General features: G+C 41.5%; 1 protein-coding gene across 1 annotated transcript in view; it reads right to left on the bottom strand.

Moving 5' to 3' along the window:
• Positions 1-26,349, bottom strand: part of LHCGR (luteinizing hormone/choriogonadotropin receptor) — a 64,784-nt gene that overhangs the window by 2,746 nt on the left and 35,689 nt on the right. Inside the window, exons 7-10 of the mRNA XM_032176387.2 lie at positions 24,740-24,808; positions 19,706-19,780; positions 9,451-9,636; positions 4,724-4,804 (exon numbers count right to left, since the gene is read on the bottom strand). Of these exons, the coding sequence (XP_032032278.1) occupies positions 4,724-4,804; positions 9,451-9,636; positions 19,706-19,780; positions 24,740-24,808 (411 nt within the window). The remainder of the gene's footprint in view (positions 1-4,723; positions 4,805-9,450; positions 9,637-19,705; positions 19,781-24,739; positions 24,809-26,349) is intronic.

Below are 26,349 nucleotides of genomic sequence, written 5' to 3'. Positions count from 1 at the left end.
CCAAGGATAGATTATTAGAAATTTGGGAGCAGAGGAAGAATATAGTTGTGGACAATAGGAAGAGATGGTGAAAACATTGCTCTTTAGGGGTATGTGTCAAAGACAGAGGGAGGCTTAAGAGGTACTTTGTCCCTAGTGAAAGAACAGTCCTTCCTTTGCCACTCCCTTCCAACCCCGCTGATACTTCCTGAGTTTGGGGTCTTTTCCTCTCTCTCTCTTTTATTTTTTTGAGATGGAGTCTCACTCTGTCACCAGGCTGGAGTGCAGTGGCACAATCTTGGCTCACCGCAAACTCTGCCTCCCAGGTTCAAACGATTCCCCTGCCTCAGCCTCCCGAGTAACTGGGACTACAGGCGCATGCCACCACACCCAGCTAATTTTTTGCATTTTTAGTAGAAATGGGATTTCACCATGTTGGCCAGGATGGTCTCCATCTCCTGACCTCGTGATCTGCCTGCCTCGGCCTCCAAAGTGCTGGCATTACGGGCATCAGCCACCACACCCGGCCCAGGTTTTTGTCTTCTCTTATGGAGCAGTTAGTTTTCTTCCCGATATCCTTTCTCCAATTTTAGCCCTCTCCCTAGTCCATTCTGTATGTTCCTTCTAGAATGGCCTTTCCTAAATACAAAGTTACTAATTTCACTTACCGAACTCAAACATGCCCCAGGCTCTCATTGGCTATGAGATAAAATCCAAACTCATTGTGATGACTTCCAAGGCCTTCCTTGTTCTGGGTTCTGCCTATCTCTCCAACCTCATCTCTAAGAAGCAGTAGTGCTGCAGAATTCAGAGAAGGGGCTCTGGAGCAAGACTGCCAGGATCCATTCCTAGCACGACTCTTACAGGCTGTGTAATCCCAGGAGACTTAATTAATATCTGTGTGCCTCAAGTTCTTTATTTGCCAAGTAGGGATAATAATTATACCTTCTATGTTAGAGTTGTGCTAAGAGTTGAATGCATTCATACCTGTAGAATGTTTAGAATAATTCTTCTAGCAATCAATATTAGGGATTCTTAAAATTAGCTCTTGCAGATCTCTTGGGCAACCTTCCCTTTGGTCACGTAAAATGACTTGTAGCTCTCTGAATAAGTTCTACTGTTTCACTCCTCTGTCTTTGTACGTACTTCCGCCTAGAATTTTCTTCCTTTCCTCATCTCTCTGGTGAATTCCTCCTCATCTGTAAAGATAAGCTCTTCTATGAAGGCTTTCTTGATTATACTACCCAAGTATTATTTATCCCCCTGCCAGAGCTGCACTTAGTACAATTGCAATTATCAAAACATATTGCAATTAAGTGATGATGCGTGTCTATCTTCTTTAATTGTCTATTCACTTCTTGAAAACAGAGGACTAGGTTTTACTTATTTCTGAAATCTCAGTGCCTAGCACAGTTTTGGCTCAGAGTGTTCATTCAACACATGTTTGTAGAGTTAATAATTCTAAACCAGGATGATTCTAGCTCTGAAAGGAACTGAGAGGATACAGGGACAATGAACACACAGCATGATGCATGTAGGCTCAACAGACATTTTTGTTTTTAACCATCTTCTGCTAATACAATCTTAGGAACTGGAGAAATGGGCATAATTTTTCTGTCAAGGCCATTACATATATGTATTTATAATACATTTTTGTGTAATACATGAGGAACCTTATGGTTCCTACATATTAAAAGGATATTTTTCTCTACTCTCAAAAGCTAACTTCCTATGTTTTGTATTTTAAGTGCATACCTAGTTCAGTGAGTGGAGGAGATAATAAATTGGAAGAATACAATACTGAAGGGAAAGAACACAGATTTTTAAAAAGAAAAAAAATCTGTGACCTGGGACTCCGAAAATATGTTAGAGTATTGTGGAGCCCAGTTTGGAACTAGAGAAGGGCTGCTGCTATGTACAGAAGACTGCATAGGCACCTCTCGTGTCTTATTATTAAATATTGTTATAACCAGCACATTTGTTTGTCCTCTTCTCACAGACATCAATATAATTATCATTTTTTAATCTTTAAAGGGAGGAGATGGTTATAAAGAACTATTAAAGAAAATAGATCATAAATGTCTTAGCATTAGAAAGGTTTTAAGGCCAGGTGCGGTGGCTCATGCCTGTAATCCCAGCCCTTTGGGAGGCTGAGGCTGGCAGATCACCCGAGGTCAGGAGTTTGAGACCAGCCTGGCCAACGTGGCAAAACCCTGTCTCTACTAAAAATACAAAAATTAGCCAGGCGTGGTGGTATGCGCCTGTAATCCCAGCTACTTGGGAAGTTGAGGCAGGAGAATCGCTTGAACCCGGGAGGTGGAGGTTGCAGTGAACTGAGATCGTGCCACTGCACTCCAACCTAGGTAAAAAAAAAAAAAAAAAAAAAGGTTTTTAAAGACCATCTCATTGAATCCTTTCATTTTATTAGTAATGAAACCAAGATTGAAGGAGGTAAGTGACTTGTCCAAGGTCTCTTGGGGATAGTGACAGTGGCAGCATGAGGTCTTCATAATCACAGTTCAGAGACCTTTCCCCTAACTTCACTCTCTCATTGTTTTTCCAAGTGTGGTCGTTGGATCAGCTCCATCAGAATCACCAGGCTGTTTGTTAAAATGCAGACTCCTGGCTTTACGCCAAACCCTGAAAAAAAAAAATCTCTAGAGACACCGCACAGGAATTTGCATTTTAAGTAAGTTCTCTGGATGATTCCTACAAAATAATAGCCTTTGTTAAATTAGATGAAAACTGTCCAGCTATTCCTGATTTCCTTTACTCCTTTCCCCTTATCAAAACTACTTCAGCTGTTAGAAGCACTATTGTAAAACTTCTGAAAGTTCTGCCATGATTTCTGATTAAATTTATATCTATAAGAGGTCAAACATGTTTTCTCACTTCCTCTTGCTGTCTGGTCCTTTGTCCTTTCTTTTTTTGCCCTACTGGGCATATGTCTAGCAATTTTTCTCCCTGGTGATTTGTCTTCAGACTAAATGCCCACCTGCTGTTACTTATATTTGTATCCTGGGATGGCTCCTGAGGGCAGCATCATGCTTATTGACAAAGCCCAGCACAGAGCTGTCTTTAGTATTAGAAGCTATGCAGGGAGTATGAATGGACTCGCATGGGCTTAGTAATATTGAATCAGAGGAAGGAGGGCTGTAGCACCGCTGCTCCAGTCACAAGAAAGAAAGGAGAAAAGATGGGAATTTTAGGAGGGCAATAGGGCCAGCCATAGCGGTAAGGACATGTTATCTTGGGGAGAATAGGTAAGGCTTAGTGGCTGGCTCTAGAATTTCTAAACTCTAGGGACTGAGAAATGGCTATCTGGTGGGAGGTAGGAGGTAGCAGATTTATCATAAAATGCTTTCACAAGGAGAATGCTGTTTTTACTTAGATTTTATGTTAATTTCAGTTAGTTTTGGAGATGCTAGAGATTAGGGACTTGTCTTAAAGCAGTGATAGCATAGCAAACTTAAGGTTGTATATGCTCATTTGAGAAGGTTTATGGTGAGGACTGGTGAAGATTATATTGAGGATGGTTTAAAGTCTTCCTTCCCCTCAAACCACTCCTTGGTGCTATTATTAACTATATCCATAAATGTTTTCTTGATGATAAGAATAAAGTCATGTGGTTGCAAAAGAGTTACATAGAAGGTTGCTGATAGAATACTGAGCAAGAAGAGTGGGAAGGGTGAAGAAAAGGCCACTGGAGGATATAGGTGCCAGACCTACTGCGAGAAAAGGAAAAGAAGGAGACAGTAATATTTATTTACCCTTGGTGGTGTCGCATTGCTTAGCAACTTCCTTCATTCTCATGGTTCTGAAAGCCAAATGGTATTTCTGCTGTTCCTTACAGATGAGGAGAAAGGTCTCAAAAGGGATAAATTTTGCCAGTGATATTGTTACAGGAAGGTTACTTTCAAAGATTCATATCCTTGGAATGGAACCCCAAAGTCCAGGGTCATTCCACCGTACCACCCTGAAGCATCTGTCTAACTTGGAGATTGATAGGAAAAGAAAAGAAGAGAAAATTTCAGAAAGAGATTGGCAAAGTATCTTCGAGGGACATCTAGTTTTGTAGTCTGGAGGACTCATGGGGCCATAATAAAACTTCTAAATCTTAGTAAATGTGCCATAGGGACACTGGGATTATCTTTTGAGGCATGCTCTTTTACAGTTGAAGATAAGTGAAATGCCAAGGCAGCCAGCATTTATAGCAGAAAAGTGTTAAAAGTTAGTCAGTAAAACAGAAATGTAGCTTCCATCCAGTGTATGTGGTAGCGATAGCATTAAGACTAATTTTAAGCTCAGGAGCATAGTTGTCGAGGTAGCCTAAATCTCCTTTAAGGGAAGTGGCTACTTTTAAGCTACGTTTGCAGTTAGTTAATCTTTGTGGAATGTTGACCATGTGACTAGGGAAAATCCTTACAAATGAAGCTATCAGTTATATCAGCCTTTGGTGACATCAACATACCTGCAAAGTTTTAATTTTTGAGGAGGCTTTAATATAATTGTAGAATAAATATTAAGGAACATTTTAAAATAGTTTTTTTAAACAGTTGAAAGACGTATCTGATCAACTTGATGCCAATTGCAAAGAAAAAATTCCCATTTTAAAACTATTAAAAGATGCTTTGCAGCAGCTCCCCAACCAAGACTTGTATCAAAAGAAAATAATTAATGCTGATAATAAGGTGCACACAGAACAAGATATGACTTCTGAGTTTCCTTGCATGCAAATACTTACAGTGTTTTATTATTCAGTTTCCTTACTGTGCTTTCACATTGTTTGGAAAAGTTTTCAGAAATGGAATGTGAAAAATTCTGTCTGAAAGAGAAGAGGTTAAAAAAAGCATTTGAGATTTTGGTCTTCAAGCTAAACCTGATTGTGCGTCTATTTATGCTTTGTTCATGCAAATTCTTTACCTATTACACCAGCATCTTGTTCTGCACCATTGTCCTAACTGAAATGCTTCCTGAGGAGAGAGTAAAGGCTTCTGAATTGTCATTAGAGTGCTTCCGGCTTAGATAAAATGCTTCTCAATACTAAGCGTTTTGTGTGGGCACTAGAGATGAAAAAACTTAAGTTTGTCATATTGAATCAAGGATTTTTCAATGATTACTAAAAGCTACTTTTATGATATATTAAGGTTTGCTCCTTACCACTCTCCTTTCCACATTGGCCTTAACAAATAGTCATTCTGTGTTCATGGTTTTGAATTGTAACTGGGCATCTTTTTTGTAAGGATTTGAAGATGCTGGACCTGACATTATGATGTGAATTTCAGGTTATTTTTTCTTATGTGCAGAAACATATGTGGGTGCTCCCTACTCCTCCATCTTTCCCTCTAAGAAGTTTAGCCTATGGAAAGGGGAGAAATACCAATAAAATGAAATGAGGCCTGTTCTCACCTGAGGGAGCACTTACCTAGGGATGAAATTTAAGGGAGATACAAATGAATAAAGAAATAGGGTATAAGCATTCCCTTTTCTTCCACAGCCTTGCCAGCATCTGTTGTTTTTCTCATTGTGGTTTTGATTTGCATTTCTCTGATGATTAGTGATGATGAGCTTTTTTTCTTTAGAAGACATACAAGCAGCCAACAAACATATGAAAAAATGCTGTTCTATTCATGCCCTTTGCCCATTTTTAATGGGGTTATTTATTTTTTTACTTGTTGATGTGTTTAATTTCATTATAGATTCTGGATATTAGACCTTTGTCAAATGCATAGTTTGCAGATATTGTTTCCCATCCTGTAGGTTGTCTGTTTACTCTGTTGATGATCTCTTTTGCTCTGTGGAAGCTCTGTAGTTTACTTAGGTCCCACTCGTCAATTTTTTTTTTTGTTGTTGCAATTGCTTTTGAGGACTTAGCTAAAAATTCTTTGCCAAGGCTGATGTCAAGAAGGGTATTTCCTAGGTTTTCTTCTAGGATTTTTACAGTTTGAGAAAAGGGAATGCTCATACACTGTTGGTGGGAGTGTAAGTTAGTTCATCCGCTGTGGGTGGATTTCCACTGTGGAAATCAGTTTGGAGATTTCTTTTTTTTTTTTTTTTTTTGAGACGGAGTCTTGCTCTGTCACCCAGGCTGGAATGCAGTGGCCTGATCTCGGCTCACTGCAAGCTCCGCCTTCCGGGTTCACGCCATTCTCCTGCCTCAGCCTCTCCGAGTAGCTGGGACTACAGGCGCCCGCCACCACGCCCGGCTAATTTTTTGTATTTTTAGTAGAGACGGGGTTTCACCGTGGTCTCGATCTCCTGACCTCGTGATCCGCCCGCCTCGGCCTCCCAAAGTGCTGGGATTATAAGCGTGAGCCACCGCGCCCGGCCTGGAGATTTCTAAAAGAACTTAAAACAGAGCTACTATTCAACTCAGCAATCTCATTACTCGGTATATACCCAATGAAATAGATCATTATACCAAAAAGACACGTGCACTTGTATGGTCATTGCTATGCTATTCACAATAACAAAGACATGGAATCAACGTGGGTGCCTGGATTGGATAAAGAAAATGTGGTACATATATACAATATAATTCTATGCAGCCATAAAAAATCATGTCTTTTGCAGCAACATGGATGGAGCTGGAAGCCATAATCTTAAGTGAATTAATTCAGGATTAAAAAACCAAATACTGCATCTTCTCACTTATAAGAGGGAGCTAAACACTGGGAACATATGAACATAAACATGGGAACAACAGGCACTGCAGAATACTAGAGGGGGCAGGGAAGGAGGGAGGCATGGGTTGAAAACTACCTATCGAGTATTATGCTCACTTCCTGGATGCAATATACTCATGTAACAAACTGGTACATGTACCCCCTTTATCTAAAATAAAAGTTGAATCAAAAAAATAATGGTTGTCCACAGAGGAGGTCTACAGAAAAAAAAAAACAAAACAGTGGTTTCTTCATAATTACAAACGCCCGTGATTGTCTCTTATTTCTTCTCTCCTCATATTCACTGCCCTGATGGCATTCTCATGACAGTCCATCTTTGTTTTCATAGAGAATGAAATTTGCATCTTCTCTGATGGGACAATGAATTGTTTCTGCACAGTTCATGCATATTCTATGAAAGAAGTATCATGCTGTTGACACATTATTACAAGGTTTATCAACTGCATTCATTAAGCATTTGGACATTATAGAAAAGGACAGGCTCAGAAGGGACTAATTCCAAAAGGCTACTTGAAGTCAGATCAAGTTTCCCTGAGGGCAGTGGGGTGCAAGGCCGCAACCAGAAAAGATATATGACATTTGCCTATTTTCCTTTTCATAAGTTTCAAATAGACTTATATTGTAATAGCGATTTGTAAAACATCAGAAAATTGAATTGTCACACATAGAAAGCAGGTAAAACATGAATGTATAGCTCAATGATTTCTCACAGAATGACCACCTACATACCCATTAGTCAGGTCAATAAATGAAAATAAGCCACACCTCCTCCCCGCCCTCGCCAAGAAAAAAGAAAAATGGGAAAAGAGAGCAGGCTGTGAGGGCCTCAACCTTTACTGATGAGGAAAGATAAATGAGGCAATTCAAATTGACATTTCTATGTATTATTCTTCTACAATACTTATGAGACAAAGTATTCCTTTGTAGGAATACTTTTACTTTCCTCTCAGGAATACTTTGTCTCTTTCACCTACTGGAATAAAAATCCCTGAACTAAAATTTTCACATGCCAGTAATTTCAGAAGGGATGTGATTTCTTTGCCAAAAAATGTGGGTATCCAGAATCAGCTTTATCATAAACCAGTATCTCTGTCATTTTCCTAATTGGTCTCTCACCAGCTTTGCTCACCTCCAAACCATCCTCTACCTTGCTGCAAAGTGGTATTTTATAAAAGCAAATTTGAGTCATCTTGCTTAAAAGTCTTCATGGCTCCCCATTCTCTAAACAATCGGGCCTGGCACTCAGACCATCATGGCCCACATCTCCTTGGCTTCCTCTTCTTACTCATCTTCTTCCATGTGTCCTTGTTTCAATTTTTCTGAGTTTCACCTACTATCACTTGCCTTTGTGTCTTCACATGAGCTATTCTGTCTTCTTTGCCTACTTTTTCTCACTCTGTCTAGGCAACTCCTGCCTGTTCTTCAAGACTCAGCATAAATCACTTCCCTCAGGAAGCCTTCCATAATCCCTGCTGCCATTAACAAACTCTTCTTCAGTGCTCCCAGAACACTCTGTTCTGTTCTCACATCTGTCATAACATTTGCTGTGTTGGACTTAAATATTGGCTCTCTTGTGTGTTGCCCCCATACAGCTGTCTGTGACTTATCTGTGTACCTTCACACAGTATTTGAAACATAGTAAGTGCTCAGTTAATGTTTTGGAAGCTCAGTTAATGGTGCATGACTCTGTGAATACAGCAAATGTTTTGTCTTTTCGGCTACCCCAAAAGCCTCAGGTGGAGCTGAACCTCCTATATGCAAGGTACAAATAATACATACTGGTTGATTAATTATAAATAATTCATTTTGGTTGATTCCAAACAAAGACAGCAGCATCTGGTGTCACTCTCTCAGTGCCTTATCTAATTAACTGAATGGAGCCCACTTCCTTAGGCTGCAATAATAACCCTTTAGGGCAGTGTTGTTCCAGCTGTGAGTTGTGTGACCCATTGGTGGGTCATGAAAACAATAGAGTGCATCAAGGCTGGCATTAAAAATAAAAAAAGCATAAAATACAATAGAGTAAAATAAGAAAATATCAGCATATTACATATTAAAAAGTTAAGTATCACTCTGCTTTATTTCAGTTACATATGTGACATGTACTGGGTTGCAATACAAAAGTATTTGTTACTATGCATCTCAGTCAAAAAAGTCTGGAAAACAGTGCTCTGAGGAAAGAATGAAATTCTCCCACCGTGTCCCCCATCCTGGACTGAACGGAATCAGATACCCACCACTGGATGCAAATCATGCAGGCTCTCATTCCCTTTCTGTTCCCATACTAAGCTTATCTTTAGCTGTAATTCTGTTCTGAAATGGAAGATGCTCGTCTACTGGGAGAGAAATAGTTTTGAAAACTTTCTGTAGTATTTTGTGTCCATTTTTAAATTAAAGATTAAAACATCAGGTAAATTTTGCCCTCCTGAGGCTTCTTCCTCCACTTAAAAAAATGATGCTTTCTGATAAGGATTAGAACAAATTCTTTGAGATGCCAGTTTTGTACTCCATTCTGCAAATGCTAAAATGGCCTCTAATTCAGTTTACCCAGAATTGGCTACAAAGGTCTTCTAGCTGCAGGGTGAATCAACTATTTGGTAGCAGTTTCCACAAGGAAACAGAACAGTTTGTTTTCTTCTTATCTATTTGAAAGTAACCCCATGTCTATGGAGCTGGCCAAGAAGGCAGGGAGTGAAGGGGAGTGGAGCTGTCTACTCATTGACTATTTTGAAATCTGAATTTCTGCCACAGCTTGGGTAGGCTTTACCTTTTGGTTTTTACTTACTCTTTTGTTGGCAAGTTTCTAAAAGCACAGCAGTGGCTGGGGTAAGTCAACGTGGCCTCCAGGAGATTGGCAAATGTTTCTCTTGATGGCAATTTTTTTAGAGAATAGGATGACGTGGCAATTAGCCTCTGAATGGACTCTAGGCCATAGCTCGGCAGGGCCTGCAATTTGGTGGAAGAAATATCCCTGAACAATAAAGGGGAGAAATGCTTTTTATTTATTTATTTGATACATTTTTTTTTTTTTTTTTTTTGAGACGGAGTCTTGCTCTGTCGCCCAGGCTGGAGTGCAGGGGCACGATCTCCGCTCACTGCAAGCTCCACCTCCCGGGTTCACGCCATTCTCCTGCCTCAGCCTCCCGAGTAGCTGGGACTACAGGCGCCCGCCACCACGCCCGGCTAAGAGACGGGGGTTTCACCGTGTTAGCCAGGATGGTCTCGATCTCCTGACCTCGTGATTTGCCCGCCTCGGCCCCTCAAAGTGCTGGGATTACAGGCATGAGCCACCGCGCCCCGCCATATTTTATATATTTTATTCAGAGAATGAAACCTCCCCTCAACAATATTATCATTATAGGCTCTGAGGAATCTTTTCTCCATCTTGATTTCCCCCTAATTCTCCATTTCAATTACTCTCACTAAGATCTGAATTCAGAAAAGCGATTCTGTATTTTTTCTCATCTGCGACTCATTATTCTTTTCAAGGTTAAGTATAACTCTTTGCACTTACCATACATTTATTAGCGTTTCTGTCTCTCTCCCCTCTTCCAACTCCTTTTCCCCACCCTCTGTCTTCCTCCACTTCTCTCCACTTAGCAGAAGTGAAATAACCACTTGCTTTATGAGATAGCCAGCACATGCAGTTACATCAACTTTTGTGCTCTACCCCAGGGGAAATTATTCAGGGCTTCAGATGCCTCAGTCTTTGATTGATTAAGCCCTGCAGGAGAGGTTTTCATGAAGCATAGCCTGGTTACGTACTAAGAGCTGCTGTGTGGCATTAGCCATCATCTACCTAGGAAGCAGAATGCATGTTCTCTAATGCAAACTTGATTCATCTGTTCAAAGCAAGCAAACACTCAGCCTTGCAAGCCGAACTGTGTGAAAAGCTCAGGCTTTGTCAACAGGGTCCTGAACTCTGGTTTTACTAGACTTGAGGCAATGTCCAAGAAAATTCCAAACACATTAAGTGTTAGGAGAAAAGAGTCCATGGGAATTAAACAATTCTGCTCATCTCCTAAGTGGCTGCTGCTGATGCCTCAGAAAACTTTTCCAGCAGCACAGCTCCCTTCAGCAATCATTCCCAAGACTTGGTGTTCAGCACATGGGAGGGGACCAATAGGTGATTGATGGAAGATGAAATTGACGACATGGAATGATGATGGTGTAGGCCCTCAGTGGAAAAATTAGGGCAGCAAAATTTGTCTCAGGGGCTTCAGACTTTCCTGCTTTTGTGTCCCTGTTGATTTAGGTAACCAGGGTTCTCATTCTGCTTTATAGGATTTTTATCTCAGACATGTTAGGGATTGAGCTCTTTGAAGATCTGGTGGCTTTTTTGTTTGTCTTTCGAGTGGGTACATTTAAAATTAGGTTCTTAGAAATGGTAAGGCCTCATTACAAGGGAGTGAACCTCTGATAGTGGGTTTTCAGTCTTAGTAACAGACTAGTGGGAGAAATACTTTTTGAGTAAGGGTGGAGTGGATGCTTTTAGATACGATTCAAATCCTAGGGGTATAATGAGAACAACCCCTTGGGAAGGAAGAGACCTAGGTCTGGTGCTAGTGTTTTGGACATGAGAGTGTAGGGGTCTATAGTGCCCACAGTCACTTCTGAGGAGCTAACCAAGCAGCTCTTCAAGCAAATACTGTCATGCAGGGGTCTTGGGAACACAGTGGGTTGGTTGTGTTTTGCATCTGAGCCAGAGGCAGCTCTCTTTGTTTGCCTAGTGACCAAGTAGATGGCCAGCTTGCTGTAACAGCTCTGCCTACAGGATGTGCTAAACTGGAGAGTATTCAGCCAACCTACAAGATTCGGAGTCTGGTATGCTTTGCATATGAGACATGCAGAAAAAGACCCCTAGGATAAAGTTGCCAGAAGTTGAGAGCAGAGAAAGCAGTGGGCAGGAGCCACAAGGTAGTGGAAATCATAAGTAAACAGAAGTTCTGGGGTTGAGTGGATATTGGAGGGAGTTAGGATTGACAATGACAGAAGTTAGGAAGCAGAAAGATGTAGGAATTTTAGTGGTGGGAGTTAGGAAGTAGAGTCAGAGGTCGATAATGGCAGGACTTACGAAGTAGACAGAGTGAGAACTGGACAGTGGCAGGAGCTAGGAAATAGGTGAAATCAGGAGTTGACAGTGGGAGCTAGGAACTAGCATAGTCAGGGCTCAACAGTGGCAGGAATGGGAAGTAGAGAGTCAAAAGTGGATAGCAGGAAGGAGTTAGGAAATAGAGAGTGAAGGGCTGATAGTGGCAGGAGCTAGGAAGTAGACAGACTTTGGGTTTTATAATGGTGGAAACAGAAATTAGACAGAGCCATGAATTGATCTTGGCAGGATCTACAGTATGAAGAAAAACCAGGACAGCTCATTTCCTTCCCTTGCTCAAAACCCCAAAACCTCCCCATCTCACTTAAAAAAAGACAAAGTCCATATAAGTGACCACAGGCCCCGCCATGATCCAGCTCTCTGTCACGTCTCTGTCCTTATATTCTGTGATTCCCTTCTTTGCTCACTCTGCCATATTGGCCTCCTTGCTGTTCTTCAAATACACAAAGCAAGAATCTGTCTCAGGCCTTTGCTTTTGCTGTTCCCCCTCCTGGAACACTTTTCCTGCAGATAATCACGTAACTTGCTCTCTTAGTTCCTTTAGGTGTTCATTCAAACAACACTTTTTCAGGGTAGTCTTCCCTCACCATCCCCTTTAAAATAGTAATTCCCCCTCTCCAGAACTTCTTTCCCCCCAACCAAATGAGTTTTCTCCTCTACAACCAACAGCATTTGGACGACTACATATCTTATTTACTTATTCGATCCTTGTCTGTCTTCCCCATCCTATGAAGGCAGAAGTGTTTGTCTCTTCTTATTCTCTGCCATTTCTCTGATGCCTAATCCAGTGACTACCACATAGTATGGGTTCATAAGAGTTAGTGAATAAACGGATGAATAAACAAACAAATGAACTGGGTTACCCTGCTCACCATTTTTCTAGAACTTTTCTCATTGTAAAATGACATGCCTGTTTATTGCTTTGCGTTTGTTGTTGTCTCCCTTATATGACTGTCATCTTGTTAAGGGCAAGGACCAGGGCTATTTGACTTACTACTGTCTGTTCACCACGGTGCCTGGTACACAGGATAGGTTCAATCAATGTTTGTTGGATAAATAACATCTGCTAGAGTAGGGTGTCGTGGACTGCCGCCTGTATGATGGGATAACTGGTCGCCCTGTGTGAGAGCAGCACAGTATCTGGAACTCTGTTGCATTTCTCCCTGAAGCCTGACTGCAGCTTCAGCTCTCTGCAGGATGTTGGATGTTTCATGTTGGATGTTTCAAGGTTTGTCAGATTCAATGTTCTATTCCTCCTAACTTTCCCATGTATCTTTTTTTTTTTTTTTTAATACTTTAAGTTCTAGGGTACATGTGCAAAACGTGCAGGTTTGTTACATAGGTATACATATGCCATGTTGGTTTGCTGCACCCATCAACTTGTCATTTACATTAGGTATTTCTCCTAATGCTATCCCTCCCTGAGCTGCCCACCCCCCGACAGGCCCTGGTGTGTGATGTTCCCCTCCCTGTGTCCATGTGTTCTCATTGATCAACTCCCACTTATGAGTGAGAACATGCGGTGTTTAGTTTTCTGTCCTTGTGATAGCTTGCTGAGAATGATGCTTTCCAGCTTCATCCATGTCCCTGCAAAGGACGTGAACTCATCCTTTTTTATGGCTGCATAGTATTTCATGGTGTATATGTGCCACATTTTCCTTATCCAGTCTATTATTGATGGACATTTGGGTTGGCTCCAAGTCTTTGCTATTGTGAATAGTGCCGCAATAAACATACGTGTGCGTGTGTCTTTATAGTAGCATGATCCTTTAGTAGTATTATACCCAGTAATAGGATCGCTGGGTCAAATGGTATTTCTAGTTCTAGATCCTTGAGGAAACACCACACTGTCTTCCACAATGATTGAACTAATTTACACTCCCACCAACAGTGTAAAAGTGTTCCTATTTCTCCACATCCTCTCCAGCATCTGTTGTGTCCTGACTTTTTAATGATTGCCATTCTAACTGGCATGAGATGGTATCTCATTGTGGTTTTGATTTGCATTTCTCTCATGACCAGTGATGATGAGCACTTTTTCACGTCTGTTGGCTGAACAAATGTCTTCTTTTGAGAAGTGTCTGTTCATATCCTTCGCCAATTTTTTGATGGGTTTGTTTGTTTTTTCTTGTAAATTTGTTTAAGTTCTTTGTAGATTCTGGCTATTAGCCCTTTGTCAGATGGATAGATTGCAAAAATTTTCTCCCATTCTCTAGTTTGCCTGTTTACTCTGCTGATAGTTTCTTTTTCTGTGCAGAAGCTCTTTAATTAGATCTCATTTGTCAATTTTGGCTTTTGTTGCCATTTCTTTTGATGTTTTAGTCATGAAGTCTTTGCCCATGCCTATGTCCTGAATGGTATTGCCTAGGTTTTCTTCTAGGTTTTTATGTTTTTAGGTCTTACATTTAAGTCTTTAATCCATCTTGAGTTAATTTTTGTATACGGTTTAAGGAAGGGATCCAGTTTCGGCTTTCTGCATGTGGCTAGCAAGTTTTCCCAACACCATTTATTAAATAGGGAATGCCATTTGTTTGTGTCCTCTTTTATTTTGTTGAGCAGTGGTTTGTAGTTCTCCTTGAAGACGTCTTTCACATCCCTTGTAAGTTGGATTCCCAGGTATTTTATTCTCTTTGTAGTAATTGTGAATGAGAGTTCACTCATGATTTGGCTGTCTGTTCGTTACTTATTGGTGAATAGGAATACTTGTGATTTTTGCACATTGATTTTGTATCCTGAGACTTCGCTGAATTTGCTTATCAGCTTCATGAGATTTTGGGTGGAGACGATGGGGTTTTCTAAATATACAATGATGTCATCTGCAAACAGAGACAATTTGGCTTCCTCTTTTCTTGAATACCCTTTATTTCTTTCTCTTGCCTGATTGCCCTGGCCAGAACTTCCAATACTATGTTGAATTGGAGTGGTGAGAGAGGGCATCCTTGTTTTGTGCCAGTTTTCAAAGGGAATGCTTCCAGTTTTTGCCCATTCAGTATGATATTGGCTGTGGGTTTGTCATAGATAGCTCTTATTATTTTGAGATACATTCCATAAGTACCTAGTTTATTGAGTGTTTTTAGCATGAAGGGCTGTTGAATTTTGTCGAAGGCCTTTTCTGCATCTATTGAGATAATCATGTGTTTTTTGTCATTGGTTCTGTTTATGTGATGGATTACATTTATTGATTTGCATATGTTGAACCAGCCTTGCATCCCAGGGATGAAGCCAACTTGATCATGGTGGATAAGCTTTTTGATGTGCTGCTGGATTTGGTTTGCCAGTATTTTATTGAGGATTTTTGCGTCGATGTTCATCAGCGATATTGGCTTAAAATTCCCTTTTTTTGTGGTGTACTCTGCCAGGTTTTGGTATCAGGATGATGCTGGCCTCATAAAATGAGTTAGGGAGGATTCCCTCTCTTTCTATTGATTGGAATAGTTTCAGAAGGAATGGTACCAGCTCCTCTTTGTACCTCTGGTAGAATTCGGCTGTGAATCCGCCTGGTCCTGGACTCTTTTTGGTTGGTAGGCTATTAACTGTTGCCTCAATTTCAGGACCTGTTATTGGCCTATTCAGAGATTCGACTTCTTCCTGGTTTAGTCTTGGGAGGGTGTATGTATCCAGGAATTTATCCATTTCTTCTAGATTTTCTAGTTTATCTGCATAGAGGTGTTTATAGTATTCTCTGATGGTAGTTTGTATTTCTGTGGGATCAGTGGTGATATCCCCTTTATCATTTTTTATTGAGTCTATTTGATTCTTCTCTCTTTTCTTCTTTATTAGTCTTGCTAGCAGTCTATCTATTTTGTTGATCAATTCAAAAAACCAGCTCCTGGATTCATTGATTTTTTGAAGGGTTTTTTATGTCTCTATCTCCTTCAGTTCTGCTCTGATCTTAGTTATTTCTTGTCTTCTGCTAGCTTTTGAATGTGTTTGCTCTTGCTTCTCTAGTTCTTTTAATTGTGATATTAGGGTGTCGATTTTAGATCTTTCCTGCCTTTCCTTGTGGGCATTTAGTGCTATAAATTTCCCTCTACACACTGCTTTGAATGTGTCCCAGAGATTCTGGTACATTGTGTCTTTGTTCTCATTGGTTTCAAAGAACATCTTTATTTTTGCCTTCATTTCGTTATGTACCCAGTAGTCATTCAGGAGCACGTTGTTCAGTTTCTATGTAGTTGTGCGGTTTTGAGTGAGTTTCTTAATCCTGAGTTCTAATTTGATTGCACTGTGGTCTGAGAGACAGTTTGTTGTGATTTCTGTTCTTTTACATTTGCTGAGGAGTGCTTTCCTTCCAATTATGTTGTCAATTTTAGAATAAATGCGATGTGGTGCTGAGAAGAATGTATATTCTGTTGATTTGGGGTGGAGAGTTCTGTAGATGTCTATTAGATCTGCTTGGTCCATAGCTGAGTTCAAGTCCTGGATATCCTTGTTAATTTTGTGTCTCATTGATCTGCCTAGTATTGACAGTTGGATGTTAAAGTCTCCCATTATTATTGTGTGGGAGTCTAAGTCTCTTCGTAGGTCTCTAAGAACTTGCTTTATGAATCTGGATGCTCCTGTGTTGGGTGCGTATATATTTAGGAGAGTTAGCTCTTCTTATTGAATTGATCCCTTTACCATTATGTAATGGCCTTCTTTGTCCCTTTTGATCTTTGTTGGTTTAAAGTCTATTTTATCAGAGACTAGGATTGCAACCCCTGATTTTTTTTTTGCTTTCCCTTTGCTTGGTAGATTTTCCTCCAGCCCCTTAGTTTGAGCCTATGTGTGTCTTTGCATGTGAGATGGGTCTCCTGAATACAGCACACTGATGGGTCTTGACTTGTTATCCAATTTGCCAGTTTGTGTCTTTTATTTGGGGCATTTAGCCCATTTACATTTAAGATTAATATTGTTATGTGTGAATTTGATTCTGTCATTATGATGCTAGCTGGTTATTTTGCTTGTTAGTTGATGTAGTTTCTTCATAGCGTCGATGGCCTTTACAATTTGGTATGTTCTTGCAGTGGCTGGTACTGGTTGTTCCTTTCCATGTTTAGTGCTTCCTTTAGGAGGTCTTGTATGGCAGGCCTGGTGGTGACAAAAATCTCTCAGCATTTGCTTGTCTGTAAAGGATTTTATTTCTCCTTCACTTAAGAAGCTTAATTTGGCTGGATATGAAATTCTGGGTTGAAAATTCTTTTCTTTAAGAATGTTGAATGTTGGCCCCCATTCTCTTCTGGCTTGTAGGGTTTCTACTGAGAGATCAGCTGTTAGTCTGATGGGCTTCCCTTTGTGGGTAACCCAACCTTTCTCTCTGGCTGCCCTTAACATTTTTTCCTTCCTTTCAACTTTGGTGAATTTGACAATTGTGTGTCTTGGGATGGCTCTTCTGGAGGAGTATCTTTGTGGTGTTCTCTGTATTTCCTGAATCTGAATGTTGGCCTGCCTTGCTAGGTTGGGGAAGTTCTGGATAATATCCAGGAGTGTTTTCTAACTTGGTTCCATTTTCCCCATCACTTTCAGGTCCACCAATCAAACGTAGATATGGTCTTTTAACATAGTCCCATATTTCTTGGAGGCTTTGTTCGTTCGTTTTCACTTTTTTTTCTCTAATCTTGTCTTCTTGCTTTATTTCATTAATTTGATCTTCAATGACTGATATCGTTTCTTCCACTTTATCCAATTGGTTATTGAAGCTTGTGTATGCTTCACGAAGTTCTCATGCTGTGTTTTTCAGCTCCGTCAGGTCATTTATGTTCTTTCCTACACTGATTATTCTTGTTAGCCACTAGCCTAACCATTTTTCATGGTTTTTAGCTTCCTTGTGATGGGTTAGAACATGCTCCTTTGGCTTGGAGAAGTTTGTTATTTCCCACCTTCTGAAGCCTACTTCCGTCAACTCGTCAAACTCATTCTCCGACCAGTTTTGTTCCATTGCTGGTGAGGAGTGGTGATCCTTTGGAGGAGAAGCGACATTCTGGTTTTTGGAATTTTCAGCCTTTCTGCTCTGGTTTCTCCCCATCTTTGTGGTTTTATCTAACTTTGGTCATTGATGTTGGTGAGCTACAGATGGGGTTTTGGTATGGTTGCCCTTTTTGTTGATGTTGATGCTATTCCTGTTTGTGAGTTTTCCTTCTAACAGTCAGGCCCGTCAGCTGCAGGTCTGTTGGAGTTTGCTGGAGATCCAGTCCAGACACTGTTTGCCTGGATATCACCAGCAGAGGCTGCAGAACAGCAAGTATTGCTGACTGATCCTTCCTCTGGAAGCTTTGTCCCAGAGGGGCACCTGCCAGATGCCAACCAGAGCTCTCCTGTGTGAGGTGTTTGTCAGCCCCTACTGGGATGTGTCTCCCAGTCAAGCTACATGGGTGTCAGGGACCCCTTGAGGAGGCAGTCTGTCTGTTGTTAGAGCTTGAATGCTGTGCTGGGAGTACCACTGCTCTCTTCAGAGCTGTCAGACAGGGACGTTTAAGTCTGCAGAAGCTGTGCCCACAGCTGCCCCTTCCCCTAGGTGCTCTTTCCCAGAGAAATGAAGGTTTTCTCTATAATTCCCTGACTATGGCTGCTGCCTTTGTTCAGATATGTCCTGCCCACAGAGGTGGAATCTAGAGAAGCAGTCAGCCTTGCTGAGCTGCATTGGGCTCCACCGAGTTTGAGCTTCCTGGCAGCTTTGTTTACACTGTGTGCATAAAACCACCTACTCAAGCCTCAGCAATGGTGGATATCCCTCCCCCGACCAAGCTCCAGCATCTCAGGTCTGTCTTAGACTGCTGTGCTACCAGCAAGAACTTCAAGCCAATGGATCTTAGCTTGCTAGGCTCTGTGAGCATGGGACCCAGCGAGCCAGGCACGGGAGGGAATCTCCTGGTCTGCTGGTTGCGAAGACCATGGGAAAAGCACAATATTTGGTCAGGAGTGTACCGTTCCTCCAGGTACAGTCTCTCACAGCTTCCCTTGCCTAGGAAAGGGAAATCCCTGGACCCCTTGTGCTCCCTGGATGAGGTGACGCCCTGCCCTGCTTCAGCTGGCCCTCTGTGGGCTGCACCCACTGTCCAGCCAGTCCCAATGAGATGAACCAGGTACCTCAGTTGGAAATGCAGAAATCACCCATCTTCTGCATTGATCTCGCTGGGAGCTGCAGACCGGAGCTGTTCCTATTTGGCTGTCTTGGAAACAATTTCCCATGTATCCTTTAAACCCCCTTTAACTGAGAGAGCCTGGCCCTAATCCTTGCACCCTCAGAGAGTCTGACAGCAGCTCAGCCCTGTCCAGCCAAGTGCCAGGGGCATGCCAGATCTTTGGCCTTAGATTCCCATGAGTGGATTCCAGGTGGGTAGCCAGCCTCTTTGCCAGCACATGAGGCCACCCCCCATATTTGGTGTTACAGGTTGAATTGTATCCTCCAGCTAAAATTCGTATCTTGAGGTTCCCAGTACCTCAGACCTTATTTGTAGATAGGGTCTTTACAGAGGTAATGAAGTTAAAATGAGGTTATTAGGGAGGGCTCTAATCCAATATGACTGCTGTTCTTATTAAAAGGGGCAATTTGGAGATACACACACACACACACACACGCACACACATACACAATGTACCATGTGAAGATTGGAGTTATGCTGCCACAACCAGAAAGAACTAGCACAAGCTAGGAGAGGCCTGGAATAGATGCTTTCTTCACAGCCCTCAGAGGGAGCCAACCCCTGCTGACACCTTGATTTTGGGCTTCTAGCTTCCAGAACCATAAGACAAAATTTCTGTTGTCTAAGCCTCTGGGTTTGGGGTACTTTATTATGGCAGCTGTGATACACTTTCTCTTTCCAACAGCAGCCTTTTCAGGCGTAGAGGCTGATGTCTCACATACCAGCTTGGGGATGATGTGGAGGGACACCCTAAGTAGTCCTGTTGGGGTACACTGGGCAGGAAGGGGAGGCAGCACCATTCTACTCACAAGATTTTCGGCCCTGTGGCCCCATGGAAGGCTCCATTGTGCATCTTCTCCAGGTGTACGTTTTCCTTTAGCTCCCTGTGGGGAAGGACATTTTCCTTAGTGGAGTTTGTACCTCATGTGTAAGCATTCATAGCTGCATATACACGTTTAGACTAACCTATGTGCATGATGTATAGGGTTAGAAGGGGGAAAAAGCGTAAGTGGAGGGAGAGTGGGAAAAAGACATGCTAGTTCTTAATGAAATTACGAAATTGCTGGCATGTGTGTTGGCCACACCTTTTTTCTTCCATTTCCCCCCTCACTTGGTAGAACTCTTGTCCTACAGCTTAAAGTACTCACCCCCTCCTGTCTTGGAGTTATGAAAGTTTACCACCAGACAGCTGGGTAAGGATGAAAATGCTGCTTCAAGAGGCCAAGACTGAAGGGCTGAAGTGCAGCCTACTCTTTGTTAGCCTCTCAGTCATTGTGACCTTGGAGGTCTCAGAGTGTGCTAATAGTAATACAATGAAGTTTGCAAATACTTGAAAAAGTAGGGTCTGTTCAATGTTATCCCTTTTGTAGTGTAATTTGCATTCTTTTTCTTTCAGATGTGCATTTCTCAGTGGGTGAGAAAGAGGAGGACTTACAGCCTCTGTAGAAAATTGCCCCATGGGGCTGTGCAGTGTAAATGATCAATGCTAGGTGTGTGTGTGTGTCACGGAAAAAGTATTGAGGGCCACTACTCTCAAGGCTGTGGAAGAAGCCAAACGCTGCTGTGGAAGTAGCTCCCTGAGGGCTCTGCTGCCTTGAGCTCAAAGTCGTTCAGGCTAAACTCCTTAGGAGCAGCACAATCTGGTCCTCCTAGGCAGCCTCCTTTCTGGGCCCTGACACTGGTATCTCTAAGCACAGGCCCTTTTTTGAGTAGTTGAGAGAGCTAGAAGAGGAATCCCTGGGCTCAAGTCTGCCAGCCTTCTTTTGAGCACTTCCTCTGTATAAGAGAATGGTTGTGATTCACAGAGCATCTGGAAAACCCTGGATGGTGGGAACAGTGTGCATCTATTGTTGATGTGACAATTTCAAGCGTGGGAACATGATTCTCTTACCACATTACAGTGTACACAGCAAAACAAACATACTAACACCCATTCCCTACCTTCATTGCCATTTAAGAACGGCAAAAACCCCTGCATCTCACTCTCTGGGTGGCTGTTTTCCACATTTCTACTAAGCATTTTCTTTGGAAACCCTCAGCCCTTTCATCAGAATCCACCTGTCAGTCTCCCATCGTCCCATCCCCTGGGTGTATTTCTCCTTTCAAAGAGATGAGATTGTCAGAATCAATTGCTGTTTAAAATCTAAATCAAAATAAATTTTTCTTCCTAAACCTCCATGGCTCTTCTTCCTGATTTGGTTTGTTTTAATTATGTTCAGTTATGGTTATAAATCATTGAAACTGGGCTCTGTGAGCAAATTATTCTTGTGTCAGCCCAGTCAGATTAATTGTTCAAATTTCATGACAGAGCATTTCACATGTTTTATTAAAACTCAGATCTTTCTGTATACTGATAACTCTGTATTATGCAACTTGGTCAAAAAATAAATCAATTTCCCACATTTTCCTGGGGGTCACTTTTGAGAATTCTCCCAATGACGTGACCTTGCAGGTGTGAGAAGCACAGGCAGGATGACCTTTTGAAGCACAGTGGAAGAACCCACAAGCTCCACCAGTTTTCCCAGCTGGAGTGCTCTGGAACAGTAGGGACGGACTCCTAGACCCCTCAGGTGCCTCAGGGCCACCTTCTGTGGCTGCCCCTGTCTTTCCTGTGCTGCCTTAGTAAGTCAGGTGTTTGTGAACTTTGCAGGACTTCAGTGTCATTGTGTTCTGAACAACTTTGGACAGGTCTATTTATGAGGAAGGGCTGAATGTATCGTTTGAAAATTTTGCTTGACAGTTTTGAAAACTGCTCCTCCCCTGCTACTTAAACTCTTTAATGGGTGACCTTGCCCTTAGAAGAGAATTCAGACTCCTTTCCTGTGGCTGCTCAATCCTGCTCCATCTCCCTCATCTCCAGTCTCCCGCTTGCTAAAGACCCTCCAGCCATAGTGGCCTCCTCTCAATTCCTGGGACTTACCAACTTAGTTCCTTTTCCAACTCAGGACCTTTGCACATCTGCTCCCTCTTTCTGTAATGTGCTTCCCTCACTGTTGACACAGTGGAATCCTTGTCATCCTTCAGGCTCAGCCTAAATATCACGTCCTCAGTGAGGCCATCCTGGGTACCTTGCCTAAATTGGTCACCCCTCATACTCTCTCAGATCTCAGTAACAGGTTATTTCCTTCATAGTATATATTACCCTTGTAATAATTTTATCTATTATTTGCTTTTTTTTGTCTGTCTCTTCTGATAGAAAAGAAACTTCACAAGGGCGGGGACTGTGACCTCTCTACCATCACAGACTCAGTACCTAACACAGTGCTTAGTATATCAGTGGGCTTAATAAATGTTTGTTGAATGAAATTAAGTTTGTTCTTGGCAAACTGACTCATGTTCTTGATTTCCTCTTTCTTGCAACAGTGAGATACGGGGTATACAGAATGTTGACTAATTGAACTTTTCACAGTTCATGTCCATTTTGGCATCTCTGTAACAGCTGAAATACTGCTGACCACCTGAAATCTTTCCTCCTAAATTTGTTTTTCCTGACCTCACACAGACATACTGTGTTGGTTTTCCTCCCATCTGTTTTATTTTGCTCTTGCTTCTCTTGCTCATCTTGTTTCCCTTTAATTTAATATTCAGTTCTTTTATTTTTCCCCCTGTTCAGGTGACCTCAGCCACACAGGACTTCAGCCATCCCCTCTATTCAGATGCCCCTGGCATTTGTGTCTCTAGCCCTGCCCTACCCCTTCCAGCCTTCCGTCCTTCCTGCTAACAGACGAACCTTCTTTAAGCACTCATCTCATACTTCCATCTCGGAACTTTTAATGGCTTCTCATTTTCTGGAGAAGAGAGTCTAAACTCTTTACTATGGCATCTAAGACCCTTCCTGTTTTGTCCCTAACTTGTATCTAGACAGTACTATTTGCTGGTCTATGAACACATCCTATACTTCCTCCTCTGGACCATTCTTCTGGCTGTCCTTGGCTTGGAAGGCATTTTTCCTCTCTTTTTGCCTAAGTTATGCCCAGCTCAAAGCCCACCTTTCTCAGAGGCTTTCCATACTTTCCTTTCCTCCTCTTTTGAAATGCCAGAGGACTTTACCTCTCTCTGGGGAGGCTTCATGCTTTGCCTTCTGTTTTAGTTAGTACTCAATGTGCAGTTTATACACCATTTGGAGATGCTTCTTCCTATGCTGTAAGCTCCTGTAGGGCGACACTAGGACTTAATCATCTTCATTTCCCTTCAAAATATAGCCTGTTTCTTCAAACACAGCTGATGCTTGGTAAACATTTGTAGAGTGAATAATGGAATGAGGCATCTGAGAGAACTGTGCCAGGAGATGATATAAATGCCTCTGATTTAAGTTTGTCAGAAATCGATTTAATTGGCCAGAGTGAACACTTCATTAACTTAAGGGTTTTTGTTAATGAACCTTTCATTAAGTCATCAAGTCAAAAAGAACATGAGAGCAAATTCACCCCATGATAGGAGAACAACTTTAAAAATTCTACAATTTCTTGAACACTTAGTATGTGCTACTATGCTGTGCTAAGCGCACAAAAGTATAATCTTGTTTAATTGTTTATTTATAATTAATTTTATTATATAGTATATAATAAATAAGCACCTACTATATGCCAGGCACAGCATTAAGTACTGGGGATATGAAATTTTCAAAACAAGCCTATTAGTGGGTCCATTTTATGAATGAAGGCACTGTGGCTTAGATCGGTTAAGTAACTTGCTTAAGGTCATACCAGCTGTTAAATAGTGGGACTGGAGTTTGAGTCCTACTCACTCCGAAGTCTATTCTTTTAGCCACCAAACTATATAGCACGTATCAATATAATAGAGGCTTTGGTTAGAGATCTATAATTAAAAATAAATAGCATATTGTACAGAATTTTGCTACCCAACTTCAGAGTGTGCTACCCAACTTCAGACTGACAGCATCAGCATCTCCTGAAGCTTGTTAAAATTGCAAATTCTCAGGCCCTACCTAGATCCACTGAATCCAAGTTTCTGGGGGTAGGACCCAGAAATCTGTGTTTTAACAATCTGCAGGTTTTTCGTAGGTGTGTAAAAATTTGTGAAGCATTAGTATAGATCATGGTTTATAAAACTTATTTATTTTAAAAGCCTTTTCTGTTTATTTTCCTTAATTTTGGCTTTAATTGAACTTTTCGTGTGCTCTTGGTTTTTATTATGCACAAATTGTAGGGTGACTGTGACCTCACCCTGTACTTGCTATGGTTCAAATGTCCCCAGCCCCACAACTCTGTGAATATGCCAGTCTTTTAGAAGAGGATCCATAGAAGGAAAGAGAGGTTGAGAACAGTGAGGGAAACAGTAGCGATGCTCTTCTTGAGTTAAAGGCTTTTAACATCAAGAACTGGGTAGGGTGTGGTGAAGACACAAAGCTCCGTACCTTGTGGAAAATGAGCTTCCTCCCACTTTAGCAGTACAGAGATGGGACTCTCTGAGTGGGTCTGTTGTGGCTGATTAGACTGGTAAATGGTGGTGTTATCTGATTTCTCTGCAGTGGGGCCAGGGGAAGAATTTCTTTCTGAAATTCTGCTTCCTCTAACACACCATCAACCTGAGTGAGGGGGCTAGAGAGGGAGGCACTGAGTTGGTGGAGGCATAAAGTAGGGTGTTGAATATTGCAGTAAACTGTCAACTTCAATGTATCCGGGCTGCATCTGTCTTTGAAATCAGGGTGCTCTGGGGTTTCTAGCCAGCCAGTTGCCTAGTAACATGCATGAAACACTGAGGGCTAGCCACTTGAAAGTTTATTTTTGCCCTGAGTTAGTTGCTGAAGATTGAGTGTGATCTTGTAGCCGGAGTAATATTTCATTTTTATTTGTGAGCTGGGGAAATAAGCAAATACTTACAGTAATGTCAGTGTTGTCCCATTGAACGCATGACTTTGTACTTCTTCAAATCCATTTCCATATAGTTTGCTGAAGGAGGGAGGAGAGGGTTTAGGAATGGGAAGAAACTGAAACAGTTTGGAAACACATTTTTCCTCCTGTAACATATATTACTAAGATTATTACAGGCATTCATAATATCTAGTTCTCCGTCATCAACACCACCATCAATTTATTAAGTGTCTATTAAGTGCTAGATACTTCATCAGCCACTCTATGTATATTTTATGATTTAATCCTCATCATCATTTCCATTATACCAACAAGAAACCTAAGCCTCAGTGTGGTTATGTAGCTTGCTTAATGTCAAAGGAAAACAGTGGCATAGCTGGGATCCAAGGCCAGAGCTGTTTAACACTTAAGCCTTTCCTCTGGTTTTGCAGGCCTTTGTGGGCATATGGGTTTTCTGGGTGTTGAAAGCTGAGGGCAGAGGAAGCCTCCAGCACTGAGCCCACTTTTTTTTTTTCTTGGATGAATATGTGGTTTTGCTGATGTCAGATCTGGCTCCACAACCAAGAAGATTTCAATGTCTATAAACAGTTCTTTAAGACCATTAGTGGATAGTGAATCAATTTACTTGGGCATAACCAGCATTTTAAAAAAACTACATAGAAAAAATAAAAAGTATTAGAGCATTTTGTAAGTAATTAGGGTATTAATGTTTATGAAATTTTATCCCACCATTTTTTATGGTATATACCTATAAATACACACACACACACACACACACACACACACACATACATACATATATACTTCTACCCAGAATAAGACATAAGAGGATCCTTAGAACACAGTACAGGGAAACGTTTGAGCCACAAAGGAGTCTAGAGGGAATCAAGCAGCACGTCGTCTTTTTGCAAAGAAGGAAATAGGCTCAGTGAGGGAAAGTGACTTGTCTAAAGCCCACAACTGGCATAAATGGGACTAAGATATGCTTTGTCTGGGGCTACATCCAGCACATCAATTTTGCTGATTCTTTTTACTTTTCCTCCGCTGATATCCTCATGGCCTACCCATCCTCTTCCTGCAGGATTGTATTTCATGTCATGTTCTCAGTGGGGCCTTTACTGGCTGCCCTATTTAAAACACCAATTTCCTGTTTCCCCCCACTTTCCCTATACTCCTTCCCTGATTTGCTGTGCCTCCATTGCTTTATCATCATCTGACCCATGATTATATTTTACTTTTTTATTGTTTACCTCCTCCGTGAGAACATATCCTCCTGTATCTAGAACAGTGCGTGGCACCTGGGAGTATTACAGTAAATATATATTAAATAAATTGGATGACCAAATGGGAGTATGTAAGATGAATTTCTTACCATAAATCATAGAAAGCTACTGACTTAGATAGAAATATTTGTATAAATTCTTTGTGAATGATGATGTAAAACCCACATGAGAAAGGGCTGTGATGTGATGTAAAGTTAAGCTCCTTATATCTTCCAAGACCCTAACTTCCCTTTGCAGGGTTGCTGGAAGCTAGCTAGGGACAGGCTGTGGGGTGTGACTTGAGAAATGGTTCAGAAACATGCTTCACTTGTTCCTGCTCCAAGTAGCTGTTGTCTG

The sequence above is a fragment of the Hylobates moloch genome, unplaced genomic scaffold (genome assembly GCF_009828535.3).
Source record: "Hylobates moloch isolate HMO894 unplaced genomic scaffold, HMol_V3 SCAFFOLD_15, whole genome shotgun sequence".
NCBI classification, from domain to species: Eukaryota; Metazoa; Chordata; class Mammalia; order Primates; family Hylobatidae; genus Hylobates; species Hylobates moloch.
The sequence above is the reverse complement of the archived record's forward strand: the minus strand, read 5'-3'. Positions and strand labels throughout refer to the sequence as shown.